At 42.2% G+C, this 27,843-nt stretch overlaps 1 protein-coding gene across 1 annotated transcript; it reads left to right on the top strand.

Moving 5' to 3' along the window:
• The first annotated feature begins 1,164 nt into the window (after nt 1-1,164).
• Rnf149 (ring finger protein 149) lies at nt 1,165-27,843 on the top strand. Its single transcript, XM_032900987.1, is given in 8 exon segments — nt 1,165-1,850; nt 14,364-14,614; nt 15,602-15,670; nt 18,865-18,907; nt 18,910-18,946; nt 21,234-21,330; nt 23,710-23,902; nt 26,887-27,843. Coding segments are annotated over 8 exon segments (1,182 nt in total). The 5' UTR covers nt 1,165-1,402; the 3' UTR covers nt 26,931-27,843.

Below are 27,843 nucleotides of genomic sequence, written 5' to 3'. Positions count from 1 at the left end.
GAATCACACAGCTTATTGTCATACAAAGGGAACTTTTGCCTTCTGCTCACACTGATTAAAGAGGGGAAACAACATGAACGGACTTCACAGGGAACATGGTCCGTAGATGTGGCACGACCACACAGTGAGTAGGTTTTGAAATCATGAGTTCAGTTGCTCCATTGGGATAGAAGCGGGCCTCTGCTGAAAAGTCCAGTGTAATTAAAGACTTTGGTGTACCTTTATAGAAGTGGTTCTCGGGAGAAACTGGTTTGACCAATACAGTAGAGATCTGTAAGGTGACCTGAGGCCTCTCAGATGTAGAGGATAACGTAAGTCAGGCTTAGGGATGAGTTTAAGGTGTGTCACAGCATATGCCTGTGTGTGTATGTCTTCAGAATAGTGCCTAACAATGTACAGCTATGCTATTAGCTCTTAAGTGTCCACTTCTTAGGTTTAAATATATTTTGATACTCGGTGGCTCATATATGAATTAGTATTTTAAATGTATTTCGATCTTTGGTAACTCATGTGTGTGATGTCTCCTCAGCGCTAAGGAGAGATCTCCTATGTTTATTGGGGTCTAGTAAGACTTCATATTCTTCAAAGGAAATACCTTTCAAGATCTACCAGAGCATCTCAAACCTCAGTTCTATCCAAGTTTTAACCGGAGCAAAGAGTTATACATGCATTTAACTATGTTTAGTGTGTTCAGGATCTTTTAATGGTAGACAGCAAGTATCCACCCACTATGTTATCGTACGAATATCTATCTGCCGGCATTTATTTCCAAACAAGTCCTTTTCCCTTTTTCTCTTTTGGTTAACGTAGCACCTTGGTCTTCGTCCAAACAGAGGCCTACACCTTATACATAAACTAAGGAAAAGGATCGAAGCGAACCATTGAGAAAAGAGCAAAGAAGTATCAAATCTATTTCAAAGTTGGTAACAAAAGACATCCGGACAACTTGACTTTTTTTTTTATTTAAGTGGTTTAGGCAGCTAGGCCTTTCCCCCGTGCCTTGCACAGCGAACTCCACCCTCTGAGAGCTTTTACACAACCGCAGTCCCACGCTTGCCGGCCCGGAGCGCACAAACTTCCCCAGACTTGGGGACTCGGAGTGGGGTTGCACAACACACAGCTGCATCTGCAAGCTTCAGCTCTGCCGCCCACATCCCTGAGGCACAGACCCTCGCGCACGCGCACTCCTCAAGCCCGCGGGCAGGTCCCCACCCCTTCCGTTGCCACGCCCCAACCACGCCCCTCCAGGTACGCGTGCGCCGCGGGCCCGCCCCCGCCGCGCTCGGCGGTGCTCGGCGGTCTCTCGCGAGCTGCGGTCGCCTCTTCAGAGCAGCAGGCCGGCTGGAGCGAGCGGTCTCTCTCTCTTCCTCGCGCTCTTCCTCAGCGGCCCGGCCGGGCGGCCATGGCGGCGCGGCGGCGGCCCGCGGCTGGCGTGGGAGCCCGGGACGCGCTCGCGGTGCTTGCGCTGGCCTTGTGTGCTCCCGGGGTGGGCGGCGGGGCACTCGAGTGGTACTCGGCCACGGTGAGCATTGAGTACGTGGACCCGCAGTCGAACCTGACGGTGTGGAGCGTGACCGAGAGCGGCCGCTTCGGCGACAGCTCGCTCAGGGAGGAGAGGCAGGGCCTGGTGGGCGTCCCGCGCGCTCCCGCGGATGCGGAGGGCTGCGCGCCCGACACGCGCTTCGTGGCGCCCGGCGCCCTCGGCAACGCGCCCTGGGTGGCGCTGGTGGCGCGAGGCGGCTGCACCTTCAAGGACAAGGTGCTGGCGGCGGCGCGGAGGAACGCCTCGGCCGTGGTGGTCTACAACCAGGAGCGCTACGGGAACGCCACCGAGCCCATGTCCCACGCGGGTGAGCAGGCCGGGCTCTGGGCCGCCGTCCGCGGCCGGGGCGAGCCCGGTGGTTTTCCGGGTGGTGTGGAGAGGGAAGTGCGTGCACACGCTGGGTCGGAGCTTCACCTCGGGTGGGTGCGAAAGCACGGAAGGGCCCTCGGCTGGGGAGGAGCAGACACACCGGAGGAAAGTCCTACCGAGTGCTGTAAGTCTCCGGATTGCGGATCACGGGTCGCTTAGAAAGGTCGGCTCACCGTCTCCCAAAGTTGGTTGAGTGGTGAGTGTGTAGGAGCGGACCGCTAGCGCACGCCAGGCTCGCATTGTCTCCTCACCAACCTAAAGCGATGGTTTCGTGGCTCCTCGTTGTGGTGTCTTCTCTCGACCAGGCGTACCTGAGTGTTTTCCAAACCCTGGATCGGAAAACCTGGGTTCTTTTTGCTGTAGTTTCTCTCACGACTCATGTAGGGTGATCGCGCTCGCTAATTGTTTGGACAGTTCTGCGTTCAGATGAAATCTTGTTACTGTTTTCATTGAAGGAAAGTAAGGCCTTGCTACCTCTTTCAGGAGGCCGCTCCTAAACACGCTGTTCCGGGGACAGACAGGGATGAGTTGGCAAAATGTCATCCTTGGGACAGAGTTCTCTCCGGGGACCCAGGATTTGATTCTTTCTTTTGTGCCTTCTAAGATCACATTAGCTTTAAGGCATCACACGGTTGACTCATTCTGAATTTCCTGTGATTACGGTTTTTAAGTTTCTGCTGCTAGCTAAAACATCCTTTTTCCTGACCTGCATTTTTGTTGTCGTTCTGTTTTGGTGTGTATGCAACACAGTTTATGAAGACAGAAAAGTGACATTGGATTTGACTGTTTTTATACACGGTTGGGAATGATGGTCCTTTGATGGCAAGGAAGTGAGCTACACTTACAGACCAACTCATTTTTTCAAGGTCGCCTCCAGATTAGGAGAGAAATGGGTATGCGTTGCAGCAGCATAGTAGGGTGGAGTAGAAGGTAAGGAGCATTTGAAATAGCGTGAAAGTAATCTGCTAGAATGGAGAGATGCCCAAAGAAGTTGGGTATCTTTGAAAACACAAGAGTTGGTTGGCTGTGGACCACAGTGCTGGATGAGAATGCTACAGTCCCTGAGGTGGTGTTGAGTCAGGCAGTTAGTCCTGTGATTGCCAATCAGTCTAATTGTCACTGTCCACACACCCTCTTTCCACAAGGCTCACGAGGGATCCTAGAATTCCAGGTACATGTTCCCGAGTTCAGTTCTGTCAGGGAAGAGAAGGCCTGTGTGCTGCAGCTGACTCCTTGACGTTGAGTGTGTACATGTAGATGTAGTGTAGATGTGTGTACACACATAGCTAATGTAGACGGTTTTCTTTTCAATGACAGGCTCATCATCCTACAATTTTCTAACTCTACTCTTCTGCATTTTTTGATAATGACCTTGACATCCTCCCAAGCAGACACCTCTTGTTCTAAACGTGCCTCAGCAATCTTTTCCTGTTTACATTGTTGACATATAATTTATCTGGGCCCAGGAAAACACCTCAATCATGTTAATTAGACTCTTCCTGTAGAAGAGGGACACTTCTTTCCCCATTATCTGCCTCCTTCCTAGCTTTTTTAGCATTATAATAATTCTGTGGGTTTTTGTTTTTTTTTTTTTTTGAGGATTATCACCTTTTGGATAATGTGTGAAAGCACTCATGCAAGTAACTGAATCTTCCTGAGGGCCTTTTAAGTTAGATTCCTAAGGAAACATACTCAAAGGTGTTCTAAAACTTGGTCAAGTTTACTTGGTGACCTATAGGATGTTTAGTTACATTCCTGTCTTCCCACGTTCTGGAAGTTTTCCCCACAGTTGTAACAACCAGAAATGCTGTGAGATTTAACCAGAACTTAACGCAGCAACAAAATTATCTAGCATTTTGAACCACTGACCCACAAGAAAATGAATTTGGTAGCAGTGTGATTGATAAGCAGGAAAAGCTGGAAATAAAGTTAGACTCTTGGTCTTCAGCTGTAGACACTGCAGAGATGGAAAAGTTAGCTCTCATAAAACTTAGTCCATTTGGGTATTAGGTATTGATAATCCGGCACTTTGAGAAGAATTAAGAAGATGTGAGAAGCCTGCCTTGACAGACCTTATTTAAATTTGGATGAAGGGTTTTTTTTTTTAATTTTATTTTTTTTTTAATTTTTTTAGAGCCACTGAGGCTGTTCAGACTTAGGTTGGTTTCCTCTGTTTAGTCAGAATCTAGCTGAAGCCATGAAAACCCACTGATTGAGCTGTTCTTAGTGCTGATGTGTAACACTGGTTTTCTATAAAACAGGTAGAAGTGTGCTTCTGAAATTGAATACTGATAACCTTCCTAAGTTGTGGGGAGAAGTTTTCCAGTTCTTCAGAAACTCATTGCTTTTCTCATTGGAATCTAGCGCTAGATAGCTTTTAAATTTTAAATCATTACTGAAATTGAGGATTTTAAAGAATCAGTACCTTAAGATCATACTATCAAACCAGCAGTAAGGACTACAGTTATACCTTACATTCTAACTTTAGCAGACTTAGGTTTAAAAACATTGTACCTGCTTGTTGGAAATGCCTAAGACAAGTGTCTGCCTGTCATGGTTTATGGTCTGTCAGTAGTGATAAATATAGATAGCTTGACAGGCCAGAAAAGTTTATACTGAACTGATACAGGCACGGGTGATTAGAAGGCCTATGGAGTGGCTGGGTGTTGGTGCTGAAGATAAGTTGTAGAAATTATCTTGAGCAAGATAGGTGAAAGAAGATAAAAGCCAAGTCTTTAAAGTCTTAGAGTTGGCCTTACTGTAATTCTTTTAGGTTAGTAAGTACGGCGCTCCTCCAGCTGAAATTTTGGCATGACTTTTTAGGAATGACATTTTACGTCCTTGAATGTTATTTGATAAGTGCTAAAATAATTGGCAGAATGGTGGAGAAAGGGCTTGAATTGCAATAAGTCAAGGGTGTTTCAGAGATATAGAAGAATATGCAACTTAGCCAGCCCATGAGTGGTCCTGCAGACATTCAGAAAAAGCTGGTAATGGTAAGGTCACATTACAAACCTTAAAGACCACTCAGGTCTCTTAACACCACTGAAAATGGCCCCAGTATTGCAGTGATGAGAAGAAGAAGACTTTTAATTAAAATTTCACTGTGACTAGTTCCAAGATCTTAGCTTTAGAAAAAAGAAAAAGAAACAACCAACCTTAGAGAAGCCATATATTAAAGAGATAATCATTTGTACCAGAAGTGCATATTAAATGGTTTTTCATGCATAGATAATCAGTTATTGATTATGTGTAATACTGTGCTCTCAAATGATCTACAACTTAACATTCAAATTTAAAATGTGTCTGGGTAAATGTTCGGAATACTAGGAAGTTATGTGTATGTGTGGTGGGTGGGCTTAGGACTTGTGTGTAGCAGAAGTAGTGTTGCAAAAGGCTAAAAGGTCTGAAACAAACTCACGTGGAAAGCTGCAAGAGTTCACTCAGTAAAGAGTGTTCTGCACTATTTACAAGAAATCCATTTTGTGGGAGGAGGTGGAGGTAAAGTGTTTGTTGTTTTGTGTTGTTTACTTGTGATGGGGTCTGGATAAATAGTTCACCAGGCTTCCTGCCAAAGAGCAAGTGCCCTTAACCACAGAGCCATCTCTACAAATCTGTTTCCCTCCCAAACCCCCAAGTTTTTGACAAAACCAAACTATTTATAATTATGTAGTGTCCTGTTGTGAATGTGTCCTCCTCATTCTCCTGGCCCAACCATCCAAAATTTTCTATTTTGTATAACAAGACACTTAATTCCAGATTATTCCCTCTTCCGTAATTCCTCTTGCTAGGTTGTTTCAGTTGTAGTCCTGGAAGATAAACCAGTTTCTCAAATCCACTCATTCATAAAGAAACCTTCCATGGGCCATCCCTGCAGGATGCCTCAAAAACCTGACTAATTGAACAGGTAAGTACTTGTCGAGTGAGGAGAGACCTATAAAGAAATTAGCCAAGGTGTGTGGAAGGAGGCCTGTCTGAAGCTGGGGAGACAGGTGACTAACAGTGAGTATTGCTTTTGCAGAGGTCCCCAGTCCAGTTCCCAGCTCTATATCAGATGACTCACAGTGCCTGTAATTCCAGCTCCAGGGAATCTGAGTCCTTCCTCTGGCCTCCTTGGGTACCTCACTTGAATGCATGTGTGTTTACTCAACACACAATTTTAAAAATTGATGACAGTGTCTACAGGTAGAGCAGGAGTCACTGTAGAGGTTAAACTGAGTTTGTGTGACAGACACCTTGGTTTTGTTGAGGATTCTCCAGGGGAATAGAAGTTGCTAGAATGTGGCAGTTTATAAAAAAGAAAACCTGAAAGTTTAGGAGATTCTTTTACTGGAACCTTAAGGTCAATTATTGCTGCTAAATTAGTTTTCTCCACCAGAAATTTAACCTACTACTTTAAATATTTCAGTAGTTCTTATCTTCTTCAAGACAATACTGAAGTAGACTTTAGTTTCCTTGGGAAGAAAAATGTTACATTCCTATGTCTTGATAGTAAAATTTAAAGTTATTGTACAAGTGCAAATCCTATACCGGTGTGTTTGTTTAGTTTGTGACAAGGTAGCAAGGGGAGCTTAAAAATTTGAGAAGGAAACGGTTACATTTTATTTTCAGCATAGGAAAACTTGAAATTCTGTTATTACTAATTTGGCCTGCTAAAAATGCTGTTCTATATCTGTTACTCAACAAGGTTTATGATGACCAGGTGTTCAGTCAGCATAAGACAGAAATAAAACAGAACCTCCCCCCCCCCAACCGGGGGTGGGGTGGTGTGTCTGCCTCAGGTAAGGTGTAGAGATTACTTTGTGGTTGAGATTGTGCAAGATGACCTTTTTAGGTCAAGCAAGAATGATAACAATAAGCCCTGGGGAAGAAAAAGAATTCCAAAGGCTTGTTTCTTCTGTTTCAGGTCTCTGTGCCTTCTGTGAAGAAATTCACCTGTTTAACTGAGATTTTTCTCTCTTGTACCATTGTAGGCACAATTGTACAAAAATTACCTGAGCAGATTAGTTCTTTGGGATTGGACCAGAGAGCCAGTGTGTGAGGAGAGGAAGTAGAGTTTTAGTCATCTGGTAGATGTGCTTGGTGTCCCTTAGCTTATGCCTGAACTCCCTCCAGAGCTAGCACTTTCCTACCCTTCTGCCTTGCTGCTCGTTCAGCTGCCTGCCCCACTTTGAGAATTTTTCTGGGTATATCGATCATGCTGGCTTTGAGAACTCCACTGCCTCAGCTTCCTGAGCATCTGTGATTACAGCTGCTGGGGCACCAAAATGTTTGTGAAAGGGGAGTCCATCACAGAGTAGAAAAGGTCGCCATGACTTTTACCAATTTACAGTGGGTCCTGGAAGCAGCCTTGCTGTCGGAACTGTTTCACAAGGAGCCAGCCCCAGTCCTAATTACTGCCTCTACAGGCCACAGCTTTAAAAAATACTATATTTTTTCACTCAGTGAGCTAAATGTGCTGTTTTCTCATCTTGGTTAACTTTTCTTCTTCCTTCAACAAGATGGCCTTTTAAAATTTTTTTTTAAATATTTATTTATTATGTATGCATCATACAGCTTTCTGTCTGCATGTGTGCCTGCAGGCCAGAAGAGGGCATCAGATCCCAGTACAGTTGTGAGCCACCATGTGGTTGCTGGGAATTGAACTCATGACATCTGGAAGAGCAGTCAATGCTCTTAACCTCTGAGCCATCTCTCCAGCTCTGGCCTGTTTTTCTAGTAACTGGCTGTCTCAAATATAATTTTTTTTAAGGATCTATTTTCTCTTATTTGGGTTCCTTTTCTGCATGCTGTATTGTGACACTATGTATGCAGTACCCACAGAAGCTGGAAGAGGGCATTGAATCTCCTGAAACCATAGTTATATGGATGGCTGTGCGTTCCATGTGGGTGCTAAGATTTGAACCTGGGTCCTCTGAAACAAGAGCCAGTGTTCTTAACGACTGATTCACCTCTGTAGTCCCTCAAATATAATTCTAAAATGTTTTTCCTTTCCTTCGGTTGGTAAAACTTTTTCTATTCTTGAAGATAAAATGTAAATGTGCCTCTCTCAAAATGTAAGATTTCCCTCTACTCTGAACAAGATTATCCCTCATATCTTTAGTTCTTTGTGTTCTGATTGCTTGGTAATAATAAGTGGTAATCCAAAGAAGAATGATCATCAAACTAATTTCAAACAAACAAACAAACAAACTGGTAAACACTCTCAGAGAAGAGTTTGTCCAGGAATGCATACCGTCCTTCTGTCAGTGCACGAGATGAAATTTGAACACAAGTTTGGCTCTGCAGCTTCACACCCTGTGGTGAAGATTCAGGGAATGAATGCTGACTTGGACTTGAGTTTCCTGACCCTGAGAACCAGCATTTCCAGGTGGTGTGTAACACTGAATAACTCCCTGAAGGTTTCTGAGGAGGCCTAGCTGTAGATTGCCAACGTAGCAGCTTTCTCCTTTAAGTGAAATGTTCAGTAATAGAGGTTGTTCACACTCACACACACTCACACTCACCCCTCCACCCACATCGTCACAATATGAATGTGATGACATTGGTATCACTTAGTAATTATAGAATAGAAGCCATTTGGGGTTCTATATGAAAGTTTTAAACGAGATTGCAGCATTGTGCCATTGTTTCTGTTGAAATGTTCTACAAGCTTCTTTTTTATTAAAAAGGGTTTTAGCAGCCTAGGTCATGGTGGTGATGGCATGCACTGGTCTACAGGGCAGCCAATACTGTTAACACAGAGAAACCCTGTCTTCAAAAACAACAAAAAAGGCTTCTTGTACCCTGTAGTAGCTTGTACCCTGTAGTAATTTTAGGTGTGTTACAGCCATATCCTAGTTGCTGTACAAGTTTCTGGAGTGCGGAACACTCATTTTCCTAGAGATAGTACTTGCTTCCAGGTATGTCTTCCCAATGACAACAGGGACATTAACGCTGAGGAAACTAGAATTTCCTTTCATTAGGCTCAGACTGGTTCTAGTATCAGCTTGCAGACAGAGGCCACCTTAGAAGGTACCTTTCTGGCATTTCAGTAACAAAGCTCCTGCGTGCAGCTAAGATCACAGTGGAAATGCTGTGGACTATATGTCTCACTGAGATCACATAGTCTGTGCTCTGTTTTCACCAGATGAATGAAAAAGAGAGAGAACATGATGCTCAAGGTGTGGTTGAGGAAAAGGTTTATTGTAGATGTGAGGGAGAGCACAGCCTGACTGAATTGGGTGATGAGAGAGATGGGAGAGTGAGAGCAAAGAGGGCAGAGGAAGCCCCGGAGCGAACCAGGAGACTAAGAGGACCAAGAAGACCTGAACTACAGTGCTAGGCTTTATAAGAAGAGGAGCTAGGGGAAGGGGAGCAAGCCTCAGGCTAGAGAGGTCCTGGGTAGGGATGGGGTATGCCAGCCCAGGTGACAGAACAGGTACTGATGAGTAGGGGAGACTACTTTGATATGTTAAATAGCCACTTCAGCCATTTGTCCCAAGTTTCTTTGAGGCCAAACACAGTACACTATTTATCATAGGACTTTCTGCTCTGCAGAGTGAGACTGCCCCATCCAGAAGCTTCTAACTCATCTTAGAGCTACAGCCTTCGACTATTCAGTAACCTTCTGTGGGTCCTCTGTGGTATAATTAAGGAAGTCCTTGGAGATTTTAAAGTCTAGCATGCCATCCACACTTTACCTGTTGCTTTTTCTCCTGAGCATTGTCAGAGCTACTGCTTCACCCTGTGCACATATGTACTCTGTACAGCCCTGTCATTTTGATGGACACTTAGATTGTTACAGCAGGCCCTTGGTGGGGGGGAGGGGAAATTGGCAGATCAAGGAGAGACAAGTCAAGGGAAAAAAATTGGCAAATCAAAGATTTGTTTCATATGTGCAGCAACTGAACAATTCCCCTCATTTACATATGTCCATCGGGCTGGAGAGATGGCTCAGCGGTTAAGAGCACTGACTGCTCTTCCAGAGGTCCTGAGTTCAAATCCCAGCAACCACATGGTGGCTCACGACCATCTGTAATGAGATCTGATACCCTTTTCTGGTGTCTGAAGACAGTGACAGTGTACTTACATACATAAAGTAAATAAATAAAATATTAAAAAAAAAAAAACATATGTCCATCAGTGTTAGCATGTTTCTCCCAGGAAAGATCGGATTTTTTTTTCAGATTTATTTACTTGTTTTATGTAAGTACACTGACTTCAGACACACCAGGAGAGGGCTTCAGATCTCATTACGGATGGTTGTGAGCCACCATGTGGTTGTTGGGAATTGAACTTAGGACCTCTGGAAGAGCAGTCAGTGCTCTTAACACCACTGAGGCATCTCTCTAGCCCAGATCTGATTTTTTAAAAAGAACTATTTTTTATTTTTATGTGTGTATATTTGTGCTTGCTCCAGTTTGGGCACCATGTGTGTACAAGTGCCCACAGAGGCCAGAGGGCATCAGATTCCCTAGAAGTAGAGTTGCAGTAACTCGGATGAGTACAAAGCAGTGAGTGCGCTTTTCTGCTGAGTCATCTCACCTAGTCCCCAAGGTGGATTGTCTGAAACCTGTTAAACCGAGGATAGAGCTAGAGGAAGATTTTCGAGAAGCATTACTGCAAGTATGGACGAAAAAGCTTTTTGTAATACTGAAAGTTGTACCTCCAAGTGGTCTCAGGAGTGATATTTGGGGAGTCCAGTTAAATATTTTTGCACCATTTAACCTACACCACAGCTCTGTTGCTGCTTACCAGGGAAATGATGTTTATGCTGTCCCCAAACCTAGGCTTCTGAATTCTTTTATCCCTATCAGTATGACCATTAGAAAAGCACAGCCTTGTGCTGGTGTTGTCTGCAGCACAGTCAGGGAGGGAGCCTAAGTGTATTGAAATGTGGGCACAGTTAACAGCCAGACTTGGCAGGGCTCTGTTGGCCCAAGCTGGAGACATCCAGTGACATCCAAAAGACCTGATGGCTTGCTTTAGATCTCTTTGTCTTACCCAACTTTTGTTACTGGGGATGGAAACTGGGGTCTCAGGCATGCTGAGGAGTTCATCCCATTCACACAGCATGAAATAAACACATTTTTAGGAAGGTGCTTGGGTTTAAATTCTGCCTCTCCCAGGCACACATGTACCATTGAGGTATCCCTAGCCCCTTAGACACTAGTCCTGTCTGTCCTTTTCACTTAGGTTGGTTTAACATCAGCTCGTTCAAAACTATCTGAAGGAGACAGTTCAGTAGACTCGTTGGTATGGACAAGTGGGTGTAAATTCTTGTCCTGGTCTTGAAGGTAGAAGTCAGCCTTCTGCCTATAAGTGAGCACTCAGGCTCAACCATCCCCCCAATCCCCATCCGACCCTAAACTTTAGGATTGATAGTGGTAAGTACAGTTATACTCCACAATTCGTGTCACCTTATTGTGCTTTTTCTATGCTTGAAACTTTGAGGAAGGGATAGTGAAAAATTCACAGGGAGCTTTTTTTTTGGGGGGGGGAGACATAATTCATATTTAATTCTAGCATTTTCAGGAGTCAGACAGGAGAAATTCCAGGCCCACTATGAAAAAAGAAAAAAAAAGAGGAGCCTCATGCCTTTATGTAACACATTATCTTAAAGGGGGAAGGGATAAAAAGGCTGCCTTTGTATTTGTCCTCTCTGCATGTCCAGTCACTATCCTGAACACTCTCAAATACCTGATTTTATTCGTGTTGGATTGTCTTACTGACGCAGGGGCTGATCTCATTGAAAGATTCTGGAGTCTGAAATTATCAGGACATCTGTGAAGGTACCTTGTTTTGACAATAAGAATCCTTTGTCTCTTAACAAATTTTTTTTTTTTTAATTGCTGAAGGAGCTGTAGAGACAGCTTCAGGACATTTGGCTACTCTTTCAGAGGACCCGTATTTGGTTATCTTTGATTCCCAGCACTCTTGTGGCAACTTACAATTGTTTGTAACCCCAGTTATAGGGCATCTGACACCCTGCTTGGCCTCCATAATCACCAGGCATACATGTGGTATACGAACTTGCATGCAGACAAAACACTAAGGTAGTTCATACCTACCCCGCCACCTCCCCACCTCCCTCCCTACCCCATCTTTCTAATCCCCCTTGCACACACACAGGGTATACAAACATGCTGACTTGTGCATCTTGGCAGTAGAATATCTGAAACTTAGATTTTTGCTGGCTTACAGATAGCTGAAGCATGTTTTCATATATTTAAAACTCACTTACCAGGAGTTGACTGCTGATGGATGGACCCAGGATTCCTTCAGGTGATGAAATGGAATGGAATTATATTGTGGTACTTACCAGTCTTTAAGCCACTGAATTGTGCTGTAAAGCTGGTGGGTTGTTTGTTTGTTTGGTGTAGTGTCTGAATTATTTTCTCAGTAAAACAACCATTTTTAAAACTTAGCCTTTTTTGAGAATTAACACAAAGTTCTTTCTGTTATTAAAAATTACTTTGTTGTACGTAATATCTATTCTTCTCAAGTTGGCCATTTGTTACTTTAACCTTGACTTTGAAAAAATATTTTTTTTCCTACCGTCAGCTATTCCTCCCCTCTCCCATGCCCATCACAGATATTTCAGAACCTCTAGATAGATTTTTTTTTAAAAAAAATATTTATTATGTATTCATTATACAGCTTTCTGCCTGCCTATATGCCTGCAGGCTAGAAGAGGGCATTAGATCCCATTACAGATGGTTGCGAGCCACCATGTGGTTGCTGGGAATTGAACTCAGGACCTCTAGAAGAGCAGTCAGTACTCTTTAACCTCTAAGCCATCTCTCCAGCCTCTCTAGATAGATTTTTATAAATGATTTTTTTCTTTAATAGCATATATCGTAATTCTCTTCTTCTAGTCTATATATTTCTTTTTAAAACACATTGCATTTTTTTTTAAAGCTTTATTTATTCCATGTATGTGATTACACTGTCCCTGTCTTTGGACAGACCATAAGAGGGCATCGGATCCCATTACAGATGGTTGTGAGCAACCATGTGGTTGCTGGGAATTTAACTCAGGTCCTTTGGAAGAACAGTCAGTGCTATTAACCACTGAGCCATCTCTCCAGCCCCACATCTGCATTTTTGATTTAGCAATTTATTTTGATATGCATTGTGAGAAAAACATGCAGATTTTCCCCCAATATAATATCCATTTGCCTTCATCTGGTTTTTAAAAATAGTCCATTTTCCTTATTGATCTGTTATCACTTTTTATGTGCTTTTTTGTGTATTTGTGTTTGTTTCTGGGCCTTCTGTCCTATCCCATTCTGTGGGCATCTTTATCTGCTACCATCATGCTGTTTTAATGCTTCCCCTGAAAAGACTCATCCAGGGTGCATTGTTTAAAAAGTATCTCTGATCCCTTCTTAGCCCCTATGTGACTTTAGAGGAAGGTTTTGGGTTTTTTTTGTTTTTTTGTTTTTTTTAATTTATTTGTTGATACATTGTGGTTGCTGTGTTTATAGCTAGAGTCACAATAAACTAAAGACTTCTGCTTCTTTTCTCTCGGGTCAGCTCTTGTCTGCAAAGGAGTGTTAAGTAGTAGTGAGCACAAGTTAGGTGGGGTAGTGCACACCTTTAATCCCAACTCTTGGGACAGAGGCAGGTGGATTTCCATGAGTTCTAGGCCAGCCTGGCTTACAGAGTAAGTTCTGGGCCAGCCTGGTCTATATAGAGTGAGTTCCAGGTCAGCCTGGTCTACATAGTGAGCCACTGGCCCCGGGAAAAAATGGTAGTGATCACAGAAGAGTCCTCACAGTCATCGTCACCCCCCCCCCACCCCCCCACCCCACCCCTACCCCCACCCCCCCCGCCTTCCCCTGTGCAGCCCTGGCTGTCCTAGATCTCACTCTATATAGACATATTCCCTAAGTCTGATGGGCATGTTTGCAACAATTTTCATTCATGTTCGTAAGTAAAATTAATCCACGTGATTCTTTTGCTCCTTATTACTGTGTTTGATTTTATAATCTTTAGGTGTCTTTCTAGTTCTGGAGTTCAGCAAGTACTCTACCGTTTGGGCCGGGGTCTCGCCGTGTAGTCGGGCTGGCTGGCCTTCACTGACTGTGTGGTCCAGGCTTAGCTTTAAAGCTGAGAGTCTTCTGTTTTCACCCCTGGATTAGACTTTGACCACATTCCTGGAAGTGTCCTTTTCTTATTTTTCATTAGCTGTGGAACAGTTTAAACACAACTATACTCTGTGCTTCTTAAAGGTCTGATGATAGACCCATCTGTAAATCTTCACGGCGTCATGGGTTTGGGGAGAACAACTAACCCATAGTGACTTCCTCACTTCAGTCAGCCTGGGTTCTCTTTTGGGGTCAGTTGTGGCACTTGATGTGTTTCTGAAGACTGTTTGTTTTTCTTAATGATTTCAAATGTGTGCGTTGACGAGCGTGCCCTTGTCTTTACCTAACTCTCTTCTCTGTTCATTTCTTCTGTGCAGGAACAGGCAGCATAGTCGTCATCATGATTAGCTACCCAAAAGGACGGGAGATTTCTGATCTGGTGCAAAAAGGAATTCCAGTGAAAATGAGCATAGAGATTGGTAGTCGTCATATGCAGGAGTTCATCAGCGGTCAGTCTGTGGTGTTTGTGGCCATTGCCTTCATCACGATGATGATTATCTCATTAGCATGGCTAATATTCTATTATATACAGCGTTTCCTATATACTGGCTCACAGTTTGGAAGTCAGGTAGCTATGGATAACTTCATTTTGATTTCTAAATGATAACTCATAAATACAGTCTATATACTACTTGAAGTGACATTTAACCACACTAATTTCAGTTTACTTATTGAAGTCCTATGACTTTGATAAAACTTTGAATTGGGTTACTTTTTGAACATTGGGTTTCTGTGGGTACTTGTACCCTCTGTCTTTATGTAGACAGAGGGGACTAGCAAAAGGGCATGTGACAGCATGAACAGGTATGGCCCTATTTTCTGCTCGGCATAGGGCTGAGGGCTGCTTTGTGTTCACTGCAGGGGCCTACAGGCAGCCTATGTGAAGGCGGGCCGTTTCTCTGTAACAGCACAAAGAGCCAGAGGGTTCTGGTGGCACACTAGGCACAACATGGTTCCTGGCCTAATAACTAGGCAGAACTCTTTCCTCTTGGGCACCATTGGTGGGAATGGATGGTACCTTCTTTCTGGGCATTGGTACCTTCTCGCCAATATTTAAGTGTAGGAATTGTTTCCTGGAACTTGAAAAAGTGTGGCTAAATTCATGATTAGAGTGCTAGAGTCCCCTACTATTTCAGTGTCACAAATACACAAAGGCAAGGATGCTCTTTTTCAGATAAGGAATTAAAGCAACTATTCGTGGGCCGGGGTACAGCCCTGTGGTAGGGTACTTGCTTAGCATTTGTGAGGCCCTAGATGTAATCTTACTATCGCACATTAGCTAGTAAATAAATAAATATATTCTTAGCTGGGCCTGGTAGCTTAGGCCTATAATCCTGGGTTGCTTCGAGATCAAGGTCAGTCAGAGCTTTAAAGTGAAGCATAATAATAATAATAATAATAATAATAATAATAATAATAATAATAAAGTAGCTTATAAGTTTATATGGCTCTTTTATGTGTTAAAAGTTAATTTTTTTTCTAAGCTATTTTCATGTGTTGTAGTGTGTAGGTTACTTTAAAAGGACTATTTAATAATACTGTTTTCCTCCCCAAGAATCATAGAAAGGAAACTAAGAAGGTTATTGGCCAGCTTCCACTACACACTGTGAAGCATGGAGAGAAGGTAATCAATCTTTGCCTGTGCTTGTCTGTTCAGACTGGAGGATGATCATGTGTTTGAGAAGTATTTTCTCCTCAGGCTGCTGTTCAGCAGTAACACGCTGTGCTTTTCAGACCTCCTTCCTGTATGTGTCTCACATCTTAAGGAGAGTTGACAGAGTGTAATGAGTGAAGGGCTGTTGTGGCAGCCCTGAGTTACATGTAGTGAAAGTCCTGTAGACCAAGGCGAAGACTGTAAAGATGCTATGCATTTAAAAAGTTTGCACCGGAGTCCTGTAAACACATTCTGTTCAATCTGAATCTGTGTGCAGTATTTCCAAGCCCCTCAGTTCCTGCGAGGACATACTGAACATCTCTAAAGGAGAGAAAGGAGATTTTTAAAACTACACCTTTGGGGTTGGGGATTTGGCTCAGTGGTAGAGCGCTTGCCTAGCAAGCACAAGGCCCTGGGTTCGGTCCCCAGCTCCGAAAAAAAAAAAAAAAAAAAACTACACCTTTAAAAAGGAGCCATTCTGACCTGCTCAGTTAGAGACTGAAGCAGTTAGGGAGCGGCAGAGCCTGGTCCCTGAGGACAGACCCATAGCAGAAACTTAGGGTCTCCTGCAGTGCCATGCTGCCGTGTATGTGGGCTGCCTCAGGTGCTCCCATACTACTCATTGCTCTCAGTCTATTCACCCTCCAGTCTTCACTTCCCTTCATGAAAGGAAGACTAGGGGAAGAAACTACTTCATCTCTTCCTCTGCTTACATAAAGGATTTTTCTTAAAAGACATTACATTTTAGACCTTTTGAGTTTAAGAAAATTGAAATCTGTTATTAATGGCTTCTGTGGTATATTTAGGATTAAGATATGCTTTGGGTTATTCCTTCCCCAATATCGTCGTTTTTTTGAGATAGGATTTCTCTGTGTATCCTGCCTGTCCTGGAAGTCGATCTATAGACCAGGCTGGCCCGATCTCATACAGATCTGCCTGCCTCTGCCTCCCAAGTGCTGGGAGTAAAAACGTGCGCTTCCACACCCAGCCCCCAATAACTTTTACATTGTAACATAATGAAGTTTTAATAGTTGATGCAAAGTACTGATTTTTTTCTCTGCAAATCAGCAAGTGAGTTTCCAGTTAATAATGCAGAATATGTGTAGAATAATTTTTCATAGGAACTAATAGAAAAGACTCTTCTAGTAATTTATAAATTAGATGCTGATCTTAGGCTATGAGAATTGAGTTCTAAAAATTTACTTGTTCTTCAATTCATTTGCAGGAAGAAAATCAGTACTTTGTACAAACTCTTAAAAGTACTGTACTGGCTGCTGTTTTCTCACCACCTTAGCAGGAACTCTCATACCTTAACATGTGAAAAGACAGATTCATATGTGTAACTAACTGAGCCAAGCCCTTGAACATACAAGTAGATTGATACTATACCCAAAATTGGGAGCATTTCTATACTGTGAACTGACATAGGATTATTGTTTGCAGTCAGCATCTTACCCAGTCCTGAAGACAAGTGATTATTTTTTAATTTTTTTGTAGATTTACTTAAAATGTATAAGCTTGTAAATTATTAAAGAATTTTAAAATGGCTTCTTGTATAATATATGATATATAAGTGAAAGTATTTTGTCACAACATATATTTTTTAAAGAAAGATTTCTTTATTTTATTTATGTGTGGAAGTATACTGTCACTCTCTTCAGACACACCAAAAGAGGGCATTGGATCCCTTTACAGATAGTTGTGAGTTACCATGTGATTGCTGGGAATTGAACTCAGGATCTATGAAAGAGCCTGCAACATAATTTAAGGGGCTGGAGAGATGGTTCAGTGGTCCAGAGTGCTGACTGCTCTTGCAGAGGGCCTGGCTTTTGGGATAGGATTTCTCTGTGTATCCTGCCTGTTCTGGAAGTCGATCCGTAGACCAGGCTGGCCTGATCTCATACAGATCTGCCTGCCTCTGCTCCCCTAACTGCCTGGGCCTCTGAAGAGCTCCTGCTTCTGGCCTGTAAGGTGTCATACATGCACATGTGTGCATAAACTCATGCAGGGGTACCATATATAAAAATAATAACTAAATGTTTTTATAAAATGACACAAGTTTCAAATGCTGTTATAAAGTTAATTTTAATGGTCGCTGATAATGGTATATACATACAAAATCTGGTTTTTACTGCTTCCTCATTAATTGTTACAGGTGGCTAAGGGTATGTTTAAATAATAACTCAGGGGTAGTGGGGCTGTGTTTTATAATATGAGTTGACAAACATTGCAGCCTCAGAAGTACATGATGTTTGAGGTTCTGAGTCCCTGTCACAGAACCTCAGCTTGTCCCAGCTCCACTGACCGTGCTGACTCACAGAAAGCCTAAGGCCTGTAGAAGTGTTACCAACTCTCCCACCCTACTGCCAGCAATGTCTGTTTCTTTGTTCATTTTTTAGGCAAAGGTGTTAACTCATTCTAACTGGGGATGAGGTGTTAACAATAATGAAGTAAAATTTCAGATGTGTAGCTATTGTACTTTCCCCAGGTTGTAACTGTTCTTCAGGGATACAATTTCTTTTTAAATAACTTCAGAAGCCAAATAAACAGCTAATATGAACATTCATTCTCATTATGTTTTAGACTTGATAATGTTTCTTTTTTCCCATCATAGCAGGTGTGGCTAGAATGTAGTCAGCTTGGTAGAGCGTTATCTAGAATGTAGTCAGCTTGGTAGAGTGTTATCTAGAATGTAGTTCGCTTGGTAGAGTGTTATCTAGCATTGATGAGGCCCTAAATCCAGTGTCCGGCTCCATAGAAACTGGATCTGGTGACTCCTGAGTGTAACCCAGATTTCTGGAAAATGGAGGCAAAAGATCAAGGTCACTGTTGGCTACACCATGAGCCTGAGGCCAGCCTGGGAACAAGACCTCTAAAAACAGTGATGTGCATTTCTGTAGCCCTAAATCATCTAATATTTCTTCAGACACCTACTATAGAAAACGCTATTAATGCCCGGATTAAGCAGACAGTGGTTTTCTTTCCCCTTTTTCATTCAGGTTCTTCAAATAACTGCTTGATAGTTGGTAAGGAGAAAATATGTTTTAGGTTCATGTTGTTCCCAGATAGAGTAGGATCTGTTGTTTTAGTCAGTTTCATTTTTTTCTAACTTTTGTTGCTCTATGTGTAATGTGTGTGTACATGTGACTCTCCCTCTCTCTCCAGGAATCGATGTTGATGCTGAGAATTGTGCAGTGTGTATTGAAACTGTAAAGTCAAAGATGTTATCAGAATCCTGCCATGCAAGTATGAATAACTTTTTCCCACTAAAATATTGAAAATCACTTGACAAGTTTCACTGTTCTAACAGAGTTAGTTCCATGTTCTTGGACAGGAAGTTCTTGTGATCTTGGATTACTTCATCTTTCATACTGTCTTCAGAGGCTTGTTGGTGACCACTAAGAGCTGCTGTGCGTCTTTGTCTTGCACTGGCTTTTAGTCTTACCAAGGCTTGCTTAGACCCCTTTACACACCCAGTAATGCAGAGCACATGCTAGCTGGAGAGAAGCAAGAACATTTGTCTGAGAGCCTTCAAGTGACTGACCCAGAAGCGGGCTCAGACCACAACAGTTTGCCCTTGCTTATACACTGGGTGTGGGTTCCTTTCAAAGCTGTATGAGTATCCTCCCTTTACTGAGGTTTCAGTAGCACAGGTGCACTTAAAACTGGGAAGTAGCCATTTTGTTTTTAATAATCCACTACTTCAATTGACTTAAATTTTGTTTTAAAAAAATTGTTGATTAGCCAGGAGGTGGTACACTCACCTTTAATCCCAACACTTGGGAGACAGATGCAGGAGAATCTCTGAATTAGAGGCTACTCTGATCTACAGAGTGAGTTCCAGATAGCCAAGGCTGCATGGAGAAACCCTGTCTCAAAAACACATCCCCCATCAAAGAATTGCTAATTAGCAAAAAGGGCCTGTTTTATGTATAGAAATTAGATTTTTTTTAACAGAGGTCTAATAAACGTCAATTATACTTTATGTATTTTAGAATCAAGTTAAAAAGTACTCGTATTAGCTTTTTTTAAAAAAATATTTTACTTTTTAGTAGATTGAATTCTTGATACCTCTGTTAAGGAAATAAAATGAGTACCACAATAATAACAGATCCCTGAGGGGTGTGTGGCTAAAGTCTGTCGTATTTATACATGATCAGCACAGTAATGAATGAGGTCATATAGGCTGATCGTGTAATGCACACGAGTGAGCATTGAAAGTAGAGCTTTAGGCTGGCTTTAAAACAGGCCTTTCCCACTTCAGAGTGATGCTCAGGATTGCATAGAAGAGAGGCGGGGCTACACGCTGACTGCGCACTGAGCTTGCAGGTGACCTTTGCAGATGTGTTCGGGGTGCACACTCCTTGCTCTCCTTATTGGGGATTTTATTTTGTTTACTTCTCTCCATCCCCCAACAAAACTGAACTTTCTTTCTTGGTTTTGGACAATTTCTTCTGGGTCAGTGAATTTTAATTTGTGGTTGAGTGACAAACTGGACTAAGGTTTTCACAAGTAAGGATTACTATTTTTAGTGGTGCTGGCAGCTTTTTGTTTAAAGAAAGTCTTCAGAGAGTAATAGTAACGATAGCATATGTCGACACTGAACAGCTCATGGTGTAGGTGTAGAGACTGGGAAACACATAGCTCCTTGTGGTCCTGCTGTCTAGTCACCCAGCTGGTGTTAGAGCCCTGCCTGTCTGGTTTCAAAGCCTGGAGTTCACACATTATGTGGGAGGGGCAGGAAATCAAGATAAACCAACAAGAAAAGAAAGTGCCTTTCTGGTAGCACAGAGATTTATTCAAGAGGAGGCTTATAAAATGTGTAAGTGGAAATAACCGAATTTTTTGCCACTCAGATGGTTAGTATGTATTACCACTTGAGTCACTTAGACTTGAAGAAGATACTGTCAGTTTGGGATTAGATTATTACTGATACCTTATTATGGGCTTTACTAGCCTAAATGGTTTATAAATACTCTACTAAGGCACATAAAAATGATTGGGCATTGTAGTACATAACAGAATCCTAGCACTTGGGAAGCAGAGATAGAGGATTCTGAGTTCAAGGCAATCCTGAACTACTAGTACATTCGAGGCAAGCTTGAGTAACATAGCAAGACCCTAATCTTAAAACCATAGACACTGGCGCACATACACACACACACACACACGTCTTAGTATGTGGTGGAAATGGATCCAACATATTTTTGTTTAATAAAGAGCTTTCAATTTACACACACACACATACACACATACACACACACACACGTACACACGTCTTAGTATGTGGTGGAAATGGACCCAACATATTTTTGTTTAATAAAGAGCTTTCAATTTTTAAAAAAATTCACTACTAAGTCCAAAATTTAAGTGGAACATATACTAGAAAATAACTTAGTCAAGAGGGTAGACTTCAATGTTGATGTACGGTTGGCTCACTTTAATAGAGGGTATGTTGGTAAAATGCGTTATTTCCTTTATAAGATATGCAACCATTTATTTTAAGACATTAACACATACTTAATTTTTTTAGGCATATTTTTCATAGAATATGCATTGACCCATGGCTTTTGGATCACCGAACGTGTCCAATGTGTAAACTTGATGTCATCAAAGCCCTGGGATATTGGGTTTGTTACGTTTTTGTTTATATTCAATCTCTACCCCAGTTCTTCCGAGTATCTCACTTTTATTACTGACCAGAGGCAAGGCAAACAGATGAAATGTTCCTTCTGATATCCTTACTGTTATTTAGAGACGTTTTCAGTATTAAAAATGAATTTGTAGAGTAGTCCATATAAATCAGTTAATTGATTAGTTTATGACAGAATAATAGAACATATGAATGTGTTCACCAATTTGTAACTACAAGTATAGTTCTGTATACTCTAGTATCATCTGTGTGTGTGTGTTTGCTTGGGTATGCATGAGTTTATGCATGTGTGCAGACGCTTGTGTGTTTGCTTTTATGTAAAGTGAACCATAGATTGTATGAAATAGAGGTGTCTCCTGTACCTTCTGGCTTCAGAGACACATTTTAGATATACCCAATCATTTCTGAAATCTGCTTTCACTGTTTCTGGGCTCCACAGTTTTTTGTTTGTTTTTTAGACTCGAATAGACTCTATTACGCCTTAAAATACCAGTAATAAAATCATAGTGTATTTTAACTAACAATGAAGGACTAGGAATGTAGCCCAGGGTGCTTGAAGACCTTGTCTCTTGTTACCTAGCTGTGGCCCCCTGGGGAGAAAATGTTTCACCCAAGGACTACAGCCTCATCCTGCTTTGTCCTGAAATGTGTCTTCCTTATAGAACTCCTAAACTTCTTTTATTGGCAACTTTAATCCACTGTCCCTTTAGCCTGGGGTGGCATACCTCCCTCATTGCCTTATTAGTTCTTGTCCTTCTACTGTAGAAACTGTAGTTCTACAAGAGGCTGAGCCTTTGTGGTTCAGAATTTTAAATGAGAAAATACAGAGCTTCATGAATTGTTTTCTTACATTCCCTTCCTTAGATACACTGTAAGCTTATGCTAAGTTGTCTCTGTCAGTGATTCTAAACCAGCCTTTCCGCCCTTGACATTTGTGTGAGACCAATCAATCTCTGTTCTCAGCTGAGCAAAGACTCACATTCTCATACATTTTGTTCAGAGAATGTAGGCCCAGGTTGAATTATTTTCTTACTAGAATACAGAGAATGAGTATGTGCCATACTTTGTGAAGAAGGGCACTTTGCAACTTCAGCGCTAAGGGTGTGTCTCAGTTTTAGAGGGTCCATTTCTCTATCACCCATAGAGTCCCCAGTGACCCTTACACAGACTTTAAGGCAGTTTAAGGTTTGCAACCATGTCTACTACATTCACTGGGGAAAACCCGATCAGACAAATGCTGTCTAGGATGTTAAGTTGAGCTTGGCTCAGTGATAAATAAGCTAGAGCAAGGATGCTTGGGGCTTTCACCTTCAGATCACTGGGGCCAGTACATATCCGGAGATGCAGCATAGCAAGGGAACATGGTAGATGCCATCCGGGTTAGAAAAAAAGATTTTATACTGCCTGTTAGACATGGAGAAATGGAGGCATGTATTCTAGTGGGGCTGCTGAGGGACTGTCACCTCAGTACATAGGAGGTGGGTAGTGCGTGCTCAGGGATGTGAACTCGGTGGGGCTTAGTGGAGAATTAGGTTTGGTAACTTTGTTAGAAACAACTTGGGATGAGGCTAAACAGGAGTTGGCATTGTGACATTACAACAGGAAGTTTTGCTTGATGTGTCTAGGATGTCTAGTTACTGGTGAGGAGGAGGGGGTGGTTTCAAAATGCTCCTAGAACAGAGCAGAGACTTCTGAGTGCCTGTGAACCCCACGCTCACAGCCTACAAGCCCTTAGTCACTTTCCAGCAGTTTCTTCCACCCACGTGCATCTGTGGCTCTTAGGTTAACCATAAAGAATGTCTGAGACACCCACCCACTGGTGTTGAGGCTTACTGGAGTGTGACTAAAGGAGTCTCTGGCCATGCTTTCATTATCTTCCTTCAGTGCAACAAAGAGTGGGGGAGTTGGAGACAAACCACAGTCGAGAAACTACATAAGGAAGGATGCAGAACAGGCTTTTAAAACAAAGATCTGAAGCCTTCAGCCGCTCAGAGCCCGATTGTCTCTGACACCCCAGTGCTGTGCTATAAAATACCCAGGGCTGTCACTGGGGCTGAGGGAGCAGCAGTGAGGCTGTACAGGTTCACAAACTCCACAAGAAGATAGTTTCAGGTAGTAGCAACTTTGTTTAAATAATTTAAAAGGTGAGATACAACTTCCACCAAGTAGGGAAACTCTTTAGAGGAAAACAAAAACCAAGCTTTATAGATTGTAGGAAGCTGCCTGGCTGGACACAGGGGTGCTCCCACCAGGTTCCCTGTAGAGAGTCAAGGATATCTCACATGAATTTACCAGCAAAATGACCCCTCACTGTTCATGTCACTGAGAAAGCCATTGCCTTTTTCTGCCTCTCAAGGGGGACCCTGAAGATGCACAGGACCTACCCATCCCAGAAGCTGCCCCAGGAAGTGTTTCTGTTGGGAATCTGAGTGTGACAGTCCAAGATGAGGAGAGGAGTGAAAGCAACCTTCCATCATCTTCCTCAAGCGAGTTTGGGCCACACCGCCCTTGTCTTAAAGAAGATGCAGAGGAGGACACAGCATTGCTAGGTATGTGACTGCAGGTGTGAAGCTGTGATGCTACCAGTAATGGAGTGAGATGGAAAGCAGGGAATATTAAAGCATGAGTGAAAACCACAGTCCCACACTTAGAGATGCCGTTTAAACCCTTTGGTGCATATATTCTCAGGAATGGGGGAATACCCCACACATGCTGTTTGGTACACTGTTCTATTTTTTCCCCCACTCCCTAGACTGTTCTTTTAATGTATCATTTGATAGATAAATTTTTATGACCATGTTGTGTTTAAGTTTTTAAATTTTTTTTTTTTAGTTGCTCAATTCATGTTTCTGGTGGTCTCTGTAGTCTCATTGTATTGTGTAGCATGTGTGGGGCATAGTCTGCTTGCTGCTGCTTCTCAGCTCAACAGCTTTTTCTTACTAATTCTTAGTTCAAGCTCGTTACTTTTCTGATGCCATGACAAAACGCCATGACCAAGGCACCTTAGAAGGAAACATTTACTGGAGCTCACTGCTCCAGAAGGCTAGAGTCCATGCTCTTCACTGTGGGGAGTGTGGCAGCAGGAAGGCATGACTGGAGCAGTAGCTAAGAGCTCACAGCTTATCTACAGTGAGAAGGAAGGACGGACAGACAGATAAGCAGACTGGGCCTGCTGTATAGTCTTGAAACCGCAACCCCTCGTCCCCAGTGTCGTCCCTCCAGTAAGGCCACACCACTAGTCCTTCCCAAACACACAGTCCCAAAGGCAGGGGACTAAGGGAGGGAGTAGGTGAGCCTGTGGGGCCATTCTTATTCAGACACTAGACTCTCGTAGAAATGCTTTTTTTTTAATTGTAGTGGGCCCAAGTGAAGCCTAGGGCTTTGGGCTTGCCTGACAAGATGTACCTCTAGCCCTTTCTTAGAACCTTTAAAATTTAATGTGGAAAGTACAAGACCTTTGCCATATATTTTGTTTCCGCTCCCTCACTTTCTTTATTTCTTCTTTGTGTTGATTTTCTTGGCTGTATTTCCAGGGCCTAACTTCTGTATCCTTAGTCTCTCTGTACTTATTCTGTCTTCTAGTCTCTTCTGGCTTTTATGGCATACTAAATAGGAAAGTCTTTTTCTTGGTTGGTTATGGTTCATTAGAGAATTATTGACCTATGTTTTGGTAATATTTGTGCCCCCCCCCCCAATTCCTTCTTGAAACTGTGTCTTATGTATACCAGGCTAGCCTCAAATTCCCTGGATAGCTGAAGATGACCTTGAACTTTTTGATCCTCTGATCCTACTTCCCAAATTCGAGGTTACAGGCATGCATTATCACATTGGTTTCATGCAGTGCTTGAGATCAAACTCAGGGCCATGTGCATACTAAGCAGGCACTCTACCAACTGAGCTATATTCCCATATCAACCCCTTTTTAATTAATTTATTCACTCACTTATTTATTTATTGAAATGCCCATGTATGTCATCATGTAAGTCAGAGGATAATTTTGAGTAGGTCCCAGGGATAAAACTCGGGTCGTCAGAATTGGCAGCAAGAAACTTTACCCTCTGAACCATCTTGCTGCTGGCCCCCTCTTCTGTATTCTTTAAAGATTAATTATGAAGCTATTTTGAGCCTGGTGTGATAGTGCATGCCTTTAATCCCGGCACTTTAGAGGCAGAGGCAGGAAGATCTTTTGAGTTTGAAGCTAGCCTGGTCTATATAGGGAGTCCAGACTAGCCAGGGCTACATAGTAAGACCATCTCTCTAAACAAAAGAGAGGATGCAGAGATGGCTCTGTGGTTAAGAGCACTAGGTGCTCTTCCAGAGGGCCTGAGATCCATTCCATTACTAGCACTTACATGGTGATTCACAACTATCTGTAACTCTAGTTCCTGGGAATTTGATAGCCTCTTGGCCTCTACAGGTGACAGGCATACATATGGTATACATACCTGTATACATAAAATAAAAATTAGAAGAAGAAATTCCCACCAGCATTTTTATTAGAATTAAAATAATCTGTAGATAAATTTATAGATAAAATAATCTATAGATTATTTTAATTGAGAGTAACTGATGCTTCTAATTTTGAATTTGGCTATCCTGAAAAAAGTTTCCAAAACAGTAAGATTAAAATTGAGTCAGATTGTCTTTTAAAATGTTTTGGAAAACTTACAGGAATGGTTAGAATTTTGGGTTTTATTGTGTATGTCAGGAGGCTGGGCTGCACGTGTGTGTGCAGGTGCAAGTGCAGTGTGCACATGTGTGTGCAAGTCAGAGGTCAAACTCAAGCTTCAGTCTTCAAGGCATTGTCCACTCTATTTTTTGAGACAAAATCTCCGACTAGCCTGGGGCTTGCCTAGTAAAGCTAGGTTGACTGGCTGGGGAGTCTCCCGGATCCATCCTGCTCCACTTTGTTAGCTCTGGGATCATGAGCACACACTATTACACCCAGCTTTTCTTATGAGTGTTCTGGAGATGGAGCTGAGGTAGAAGACACATTATGAGCTTCCTGGAACTTAAGTTTTAAACCAATACTAGAGGAAAGGGAGTGTGTTATGGTGGCTCTAGGGAATGAATTGCACAGATCATAAAGCTGGGGCTTGATCTCACCCGTCTCTGGCTGGCCAACCACATTACAGAACAACATAGTCAGCATAGCAAGGAATGTTGCATTTATGAATCCTTTTAAGTCAAAGTGCACATATACTACTGTGATTTAAGTCCAGAAAGAAACTAAATTTCTTTTCTCAAGAACATGACCCCACTTGAGAAGTATGAACAGAGAGGTCCTTTGAAGGCAGTCACCAGATGAATGTTGGCTCAGATAACACTAGAAAAGCCTGTCTGTTATACTTACTGAATGAAAGGATATCTCTGTATTTCTCTTACTAGCTGTGTTTGAAATGGGTTATCATCTTTACATGTAGGTTTTATTTAAATGTTTCTATAATTTGTTTCTTGAGTCATTTTTTCCACATGTGTAACAGGCTGGACAGACAACTGACTGACCTAGGGTGCTTTTGATGCTTTGTTGTAGGAGCCGGCAGGAGTGACCCTCAGCATGGAGGATCCATCTGCTAGTGCCGTCTTCACTGACAGCCTCACCGACAGAGCCTTGGCTTGAATACAGGACACTCAGTTTTCACTCTAGGGCATAGTTTGTACACTTGAAAACAGTGGATTCTATTTTACTTTACCTTTCAGATTCAGGTTTGATATACAAAGGGCTGAGATATTTTATTCCTAAAAGACTTTAATTAGCCTTCATCTATTTATCTACTAAAGTATGACGTCTATCATAAATTTTGTTGTATCAAATTGTCACAGAGGTATGTGGAGGGGTTGTTTCTGAGAACTAGACTAGCTTCTGTGGTACTATAAAACAAGATTCCTTTTCTCGGGCCTTTTAGACAAAGCTCACTCAGTTGAATTGTGAAATGTAGTTCCTTATTGATCACATGAACTTTCCATGAAGCAGACTCTAGAACCTGAAAAGTGAGAAATCTTGCCATGGGCAGTGGTACACACCTGCAAACTCAGGAGGCCGAGGCAAGAGGATCTTGACTTCAAGCCTACCCTGGGCTACGTAGCAAGACTGCTACGTAAGGGGAGAGAGAAATCAGCTGTCTTGTACTATATTGTCTATAGAGACTTTAGAACCATGCATACCTTTTTATTATGTGGGATTGTGAAAAGAACACTAGATGATTTTATGATTTGCATTTTTACCTTTATTGCCTAATTTCTTTTCACACTTGGAAAGAGAAGGGAATTTATCCATGTTTTTCTAACTGGCAAAAATGCCATATTGCATGTTAAAAAGCATTAAAATAGTGATTCATTAAGAAAATCAAGTAGGCATACTGTAATGTCTCTAAATGATTAGTATATTTTGGTGGATTTAATCTTTACAATTAAAAATATGTAATTAAAAGTTTGATCTTGTTGTTAAACTAAAATAACATTTTCCTAATGAGATTTTAAGCCGATTCAA

The sequence above is a fragment of the Rattus rattus genome, chromosome 4, assembly GCF_011064425.1.
Source record: "Rattus rattus isolate New Zealand chromosome 4, Rrattus_CSIRO_v1, whole genome shotgun sequence".
Taxonomy (NCBI): Eukaryota; Metazoa; Chordata; class Mammalia; order Rodentia; family Muridae; genus Rattus; species Rattus rattus.
Note: the sequence above shows the minus strand (reverse complement) of the source record. Positions and strands in the feature narration are given on the sequence as shown.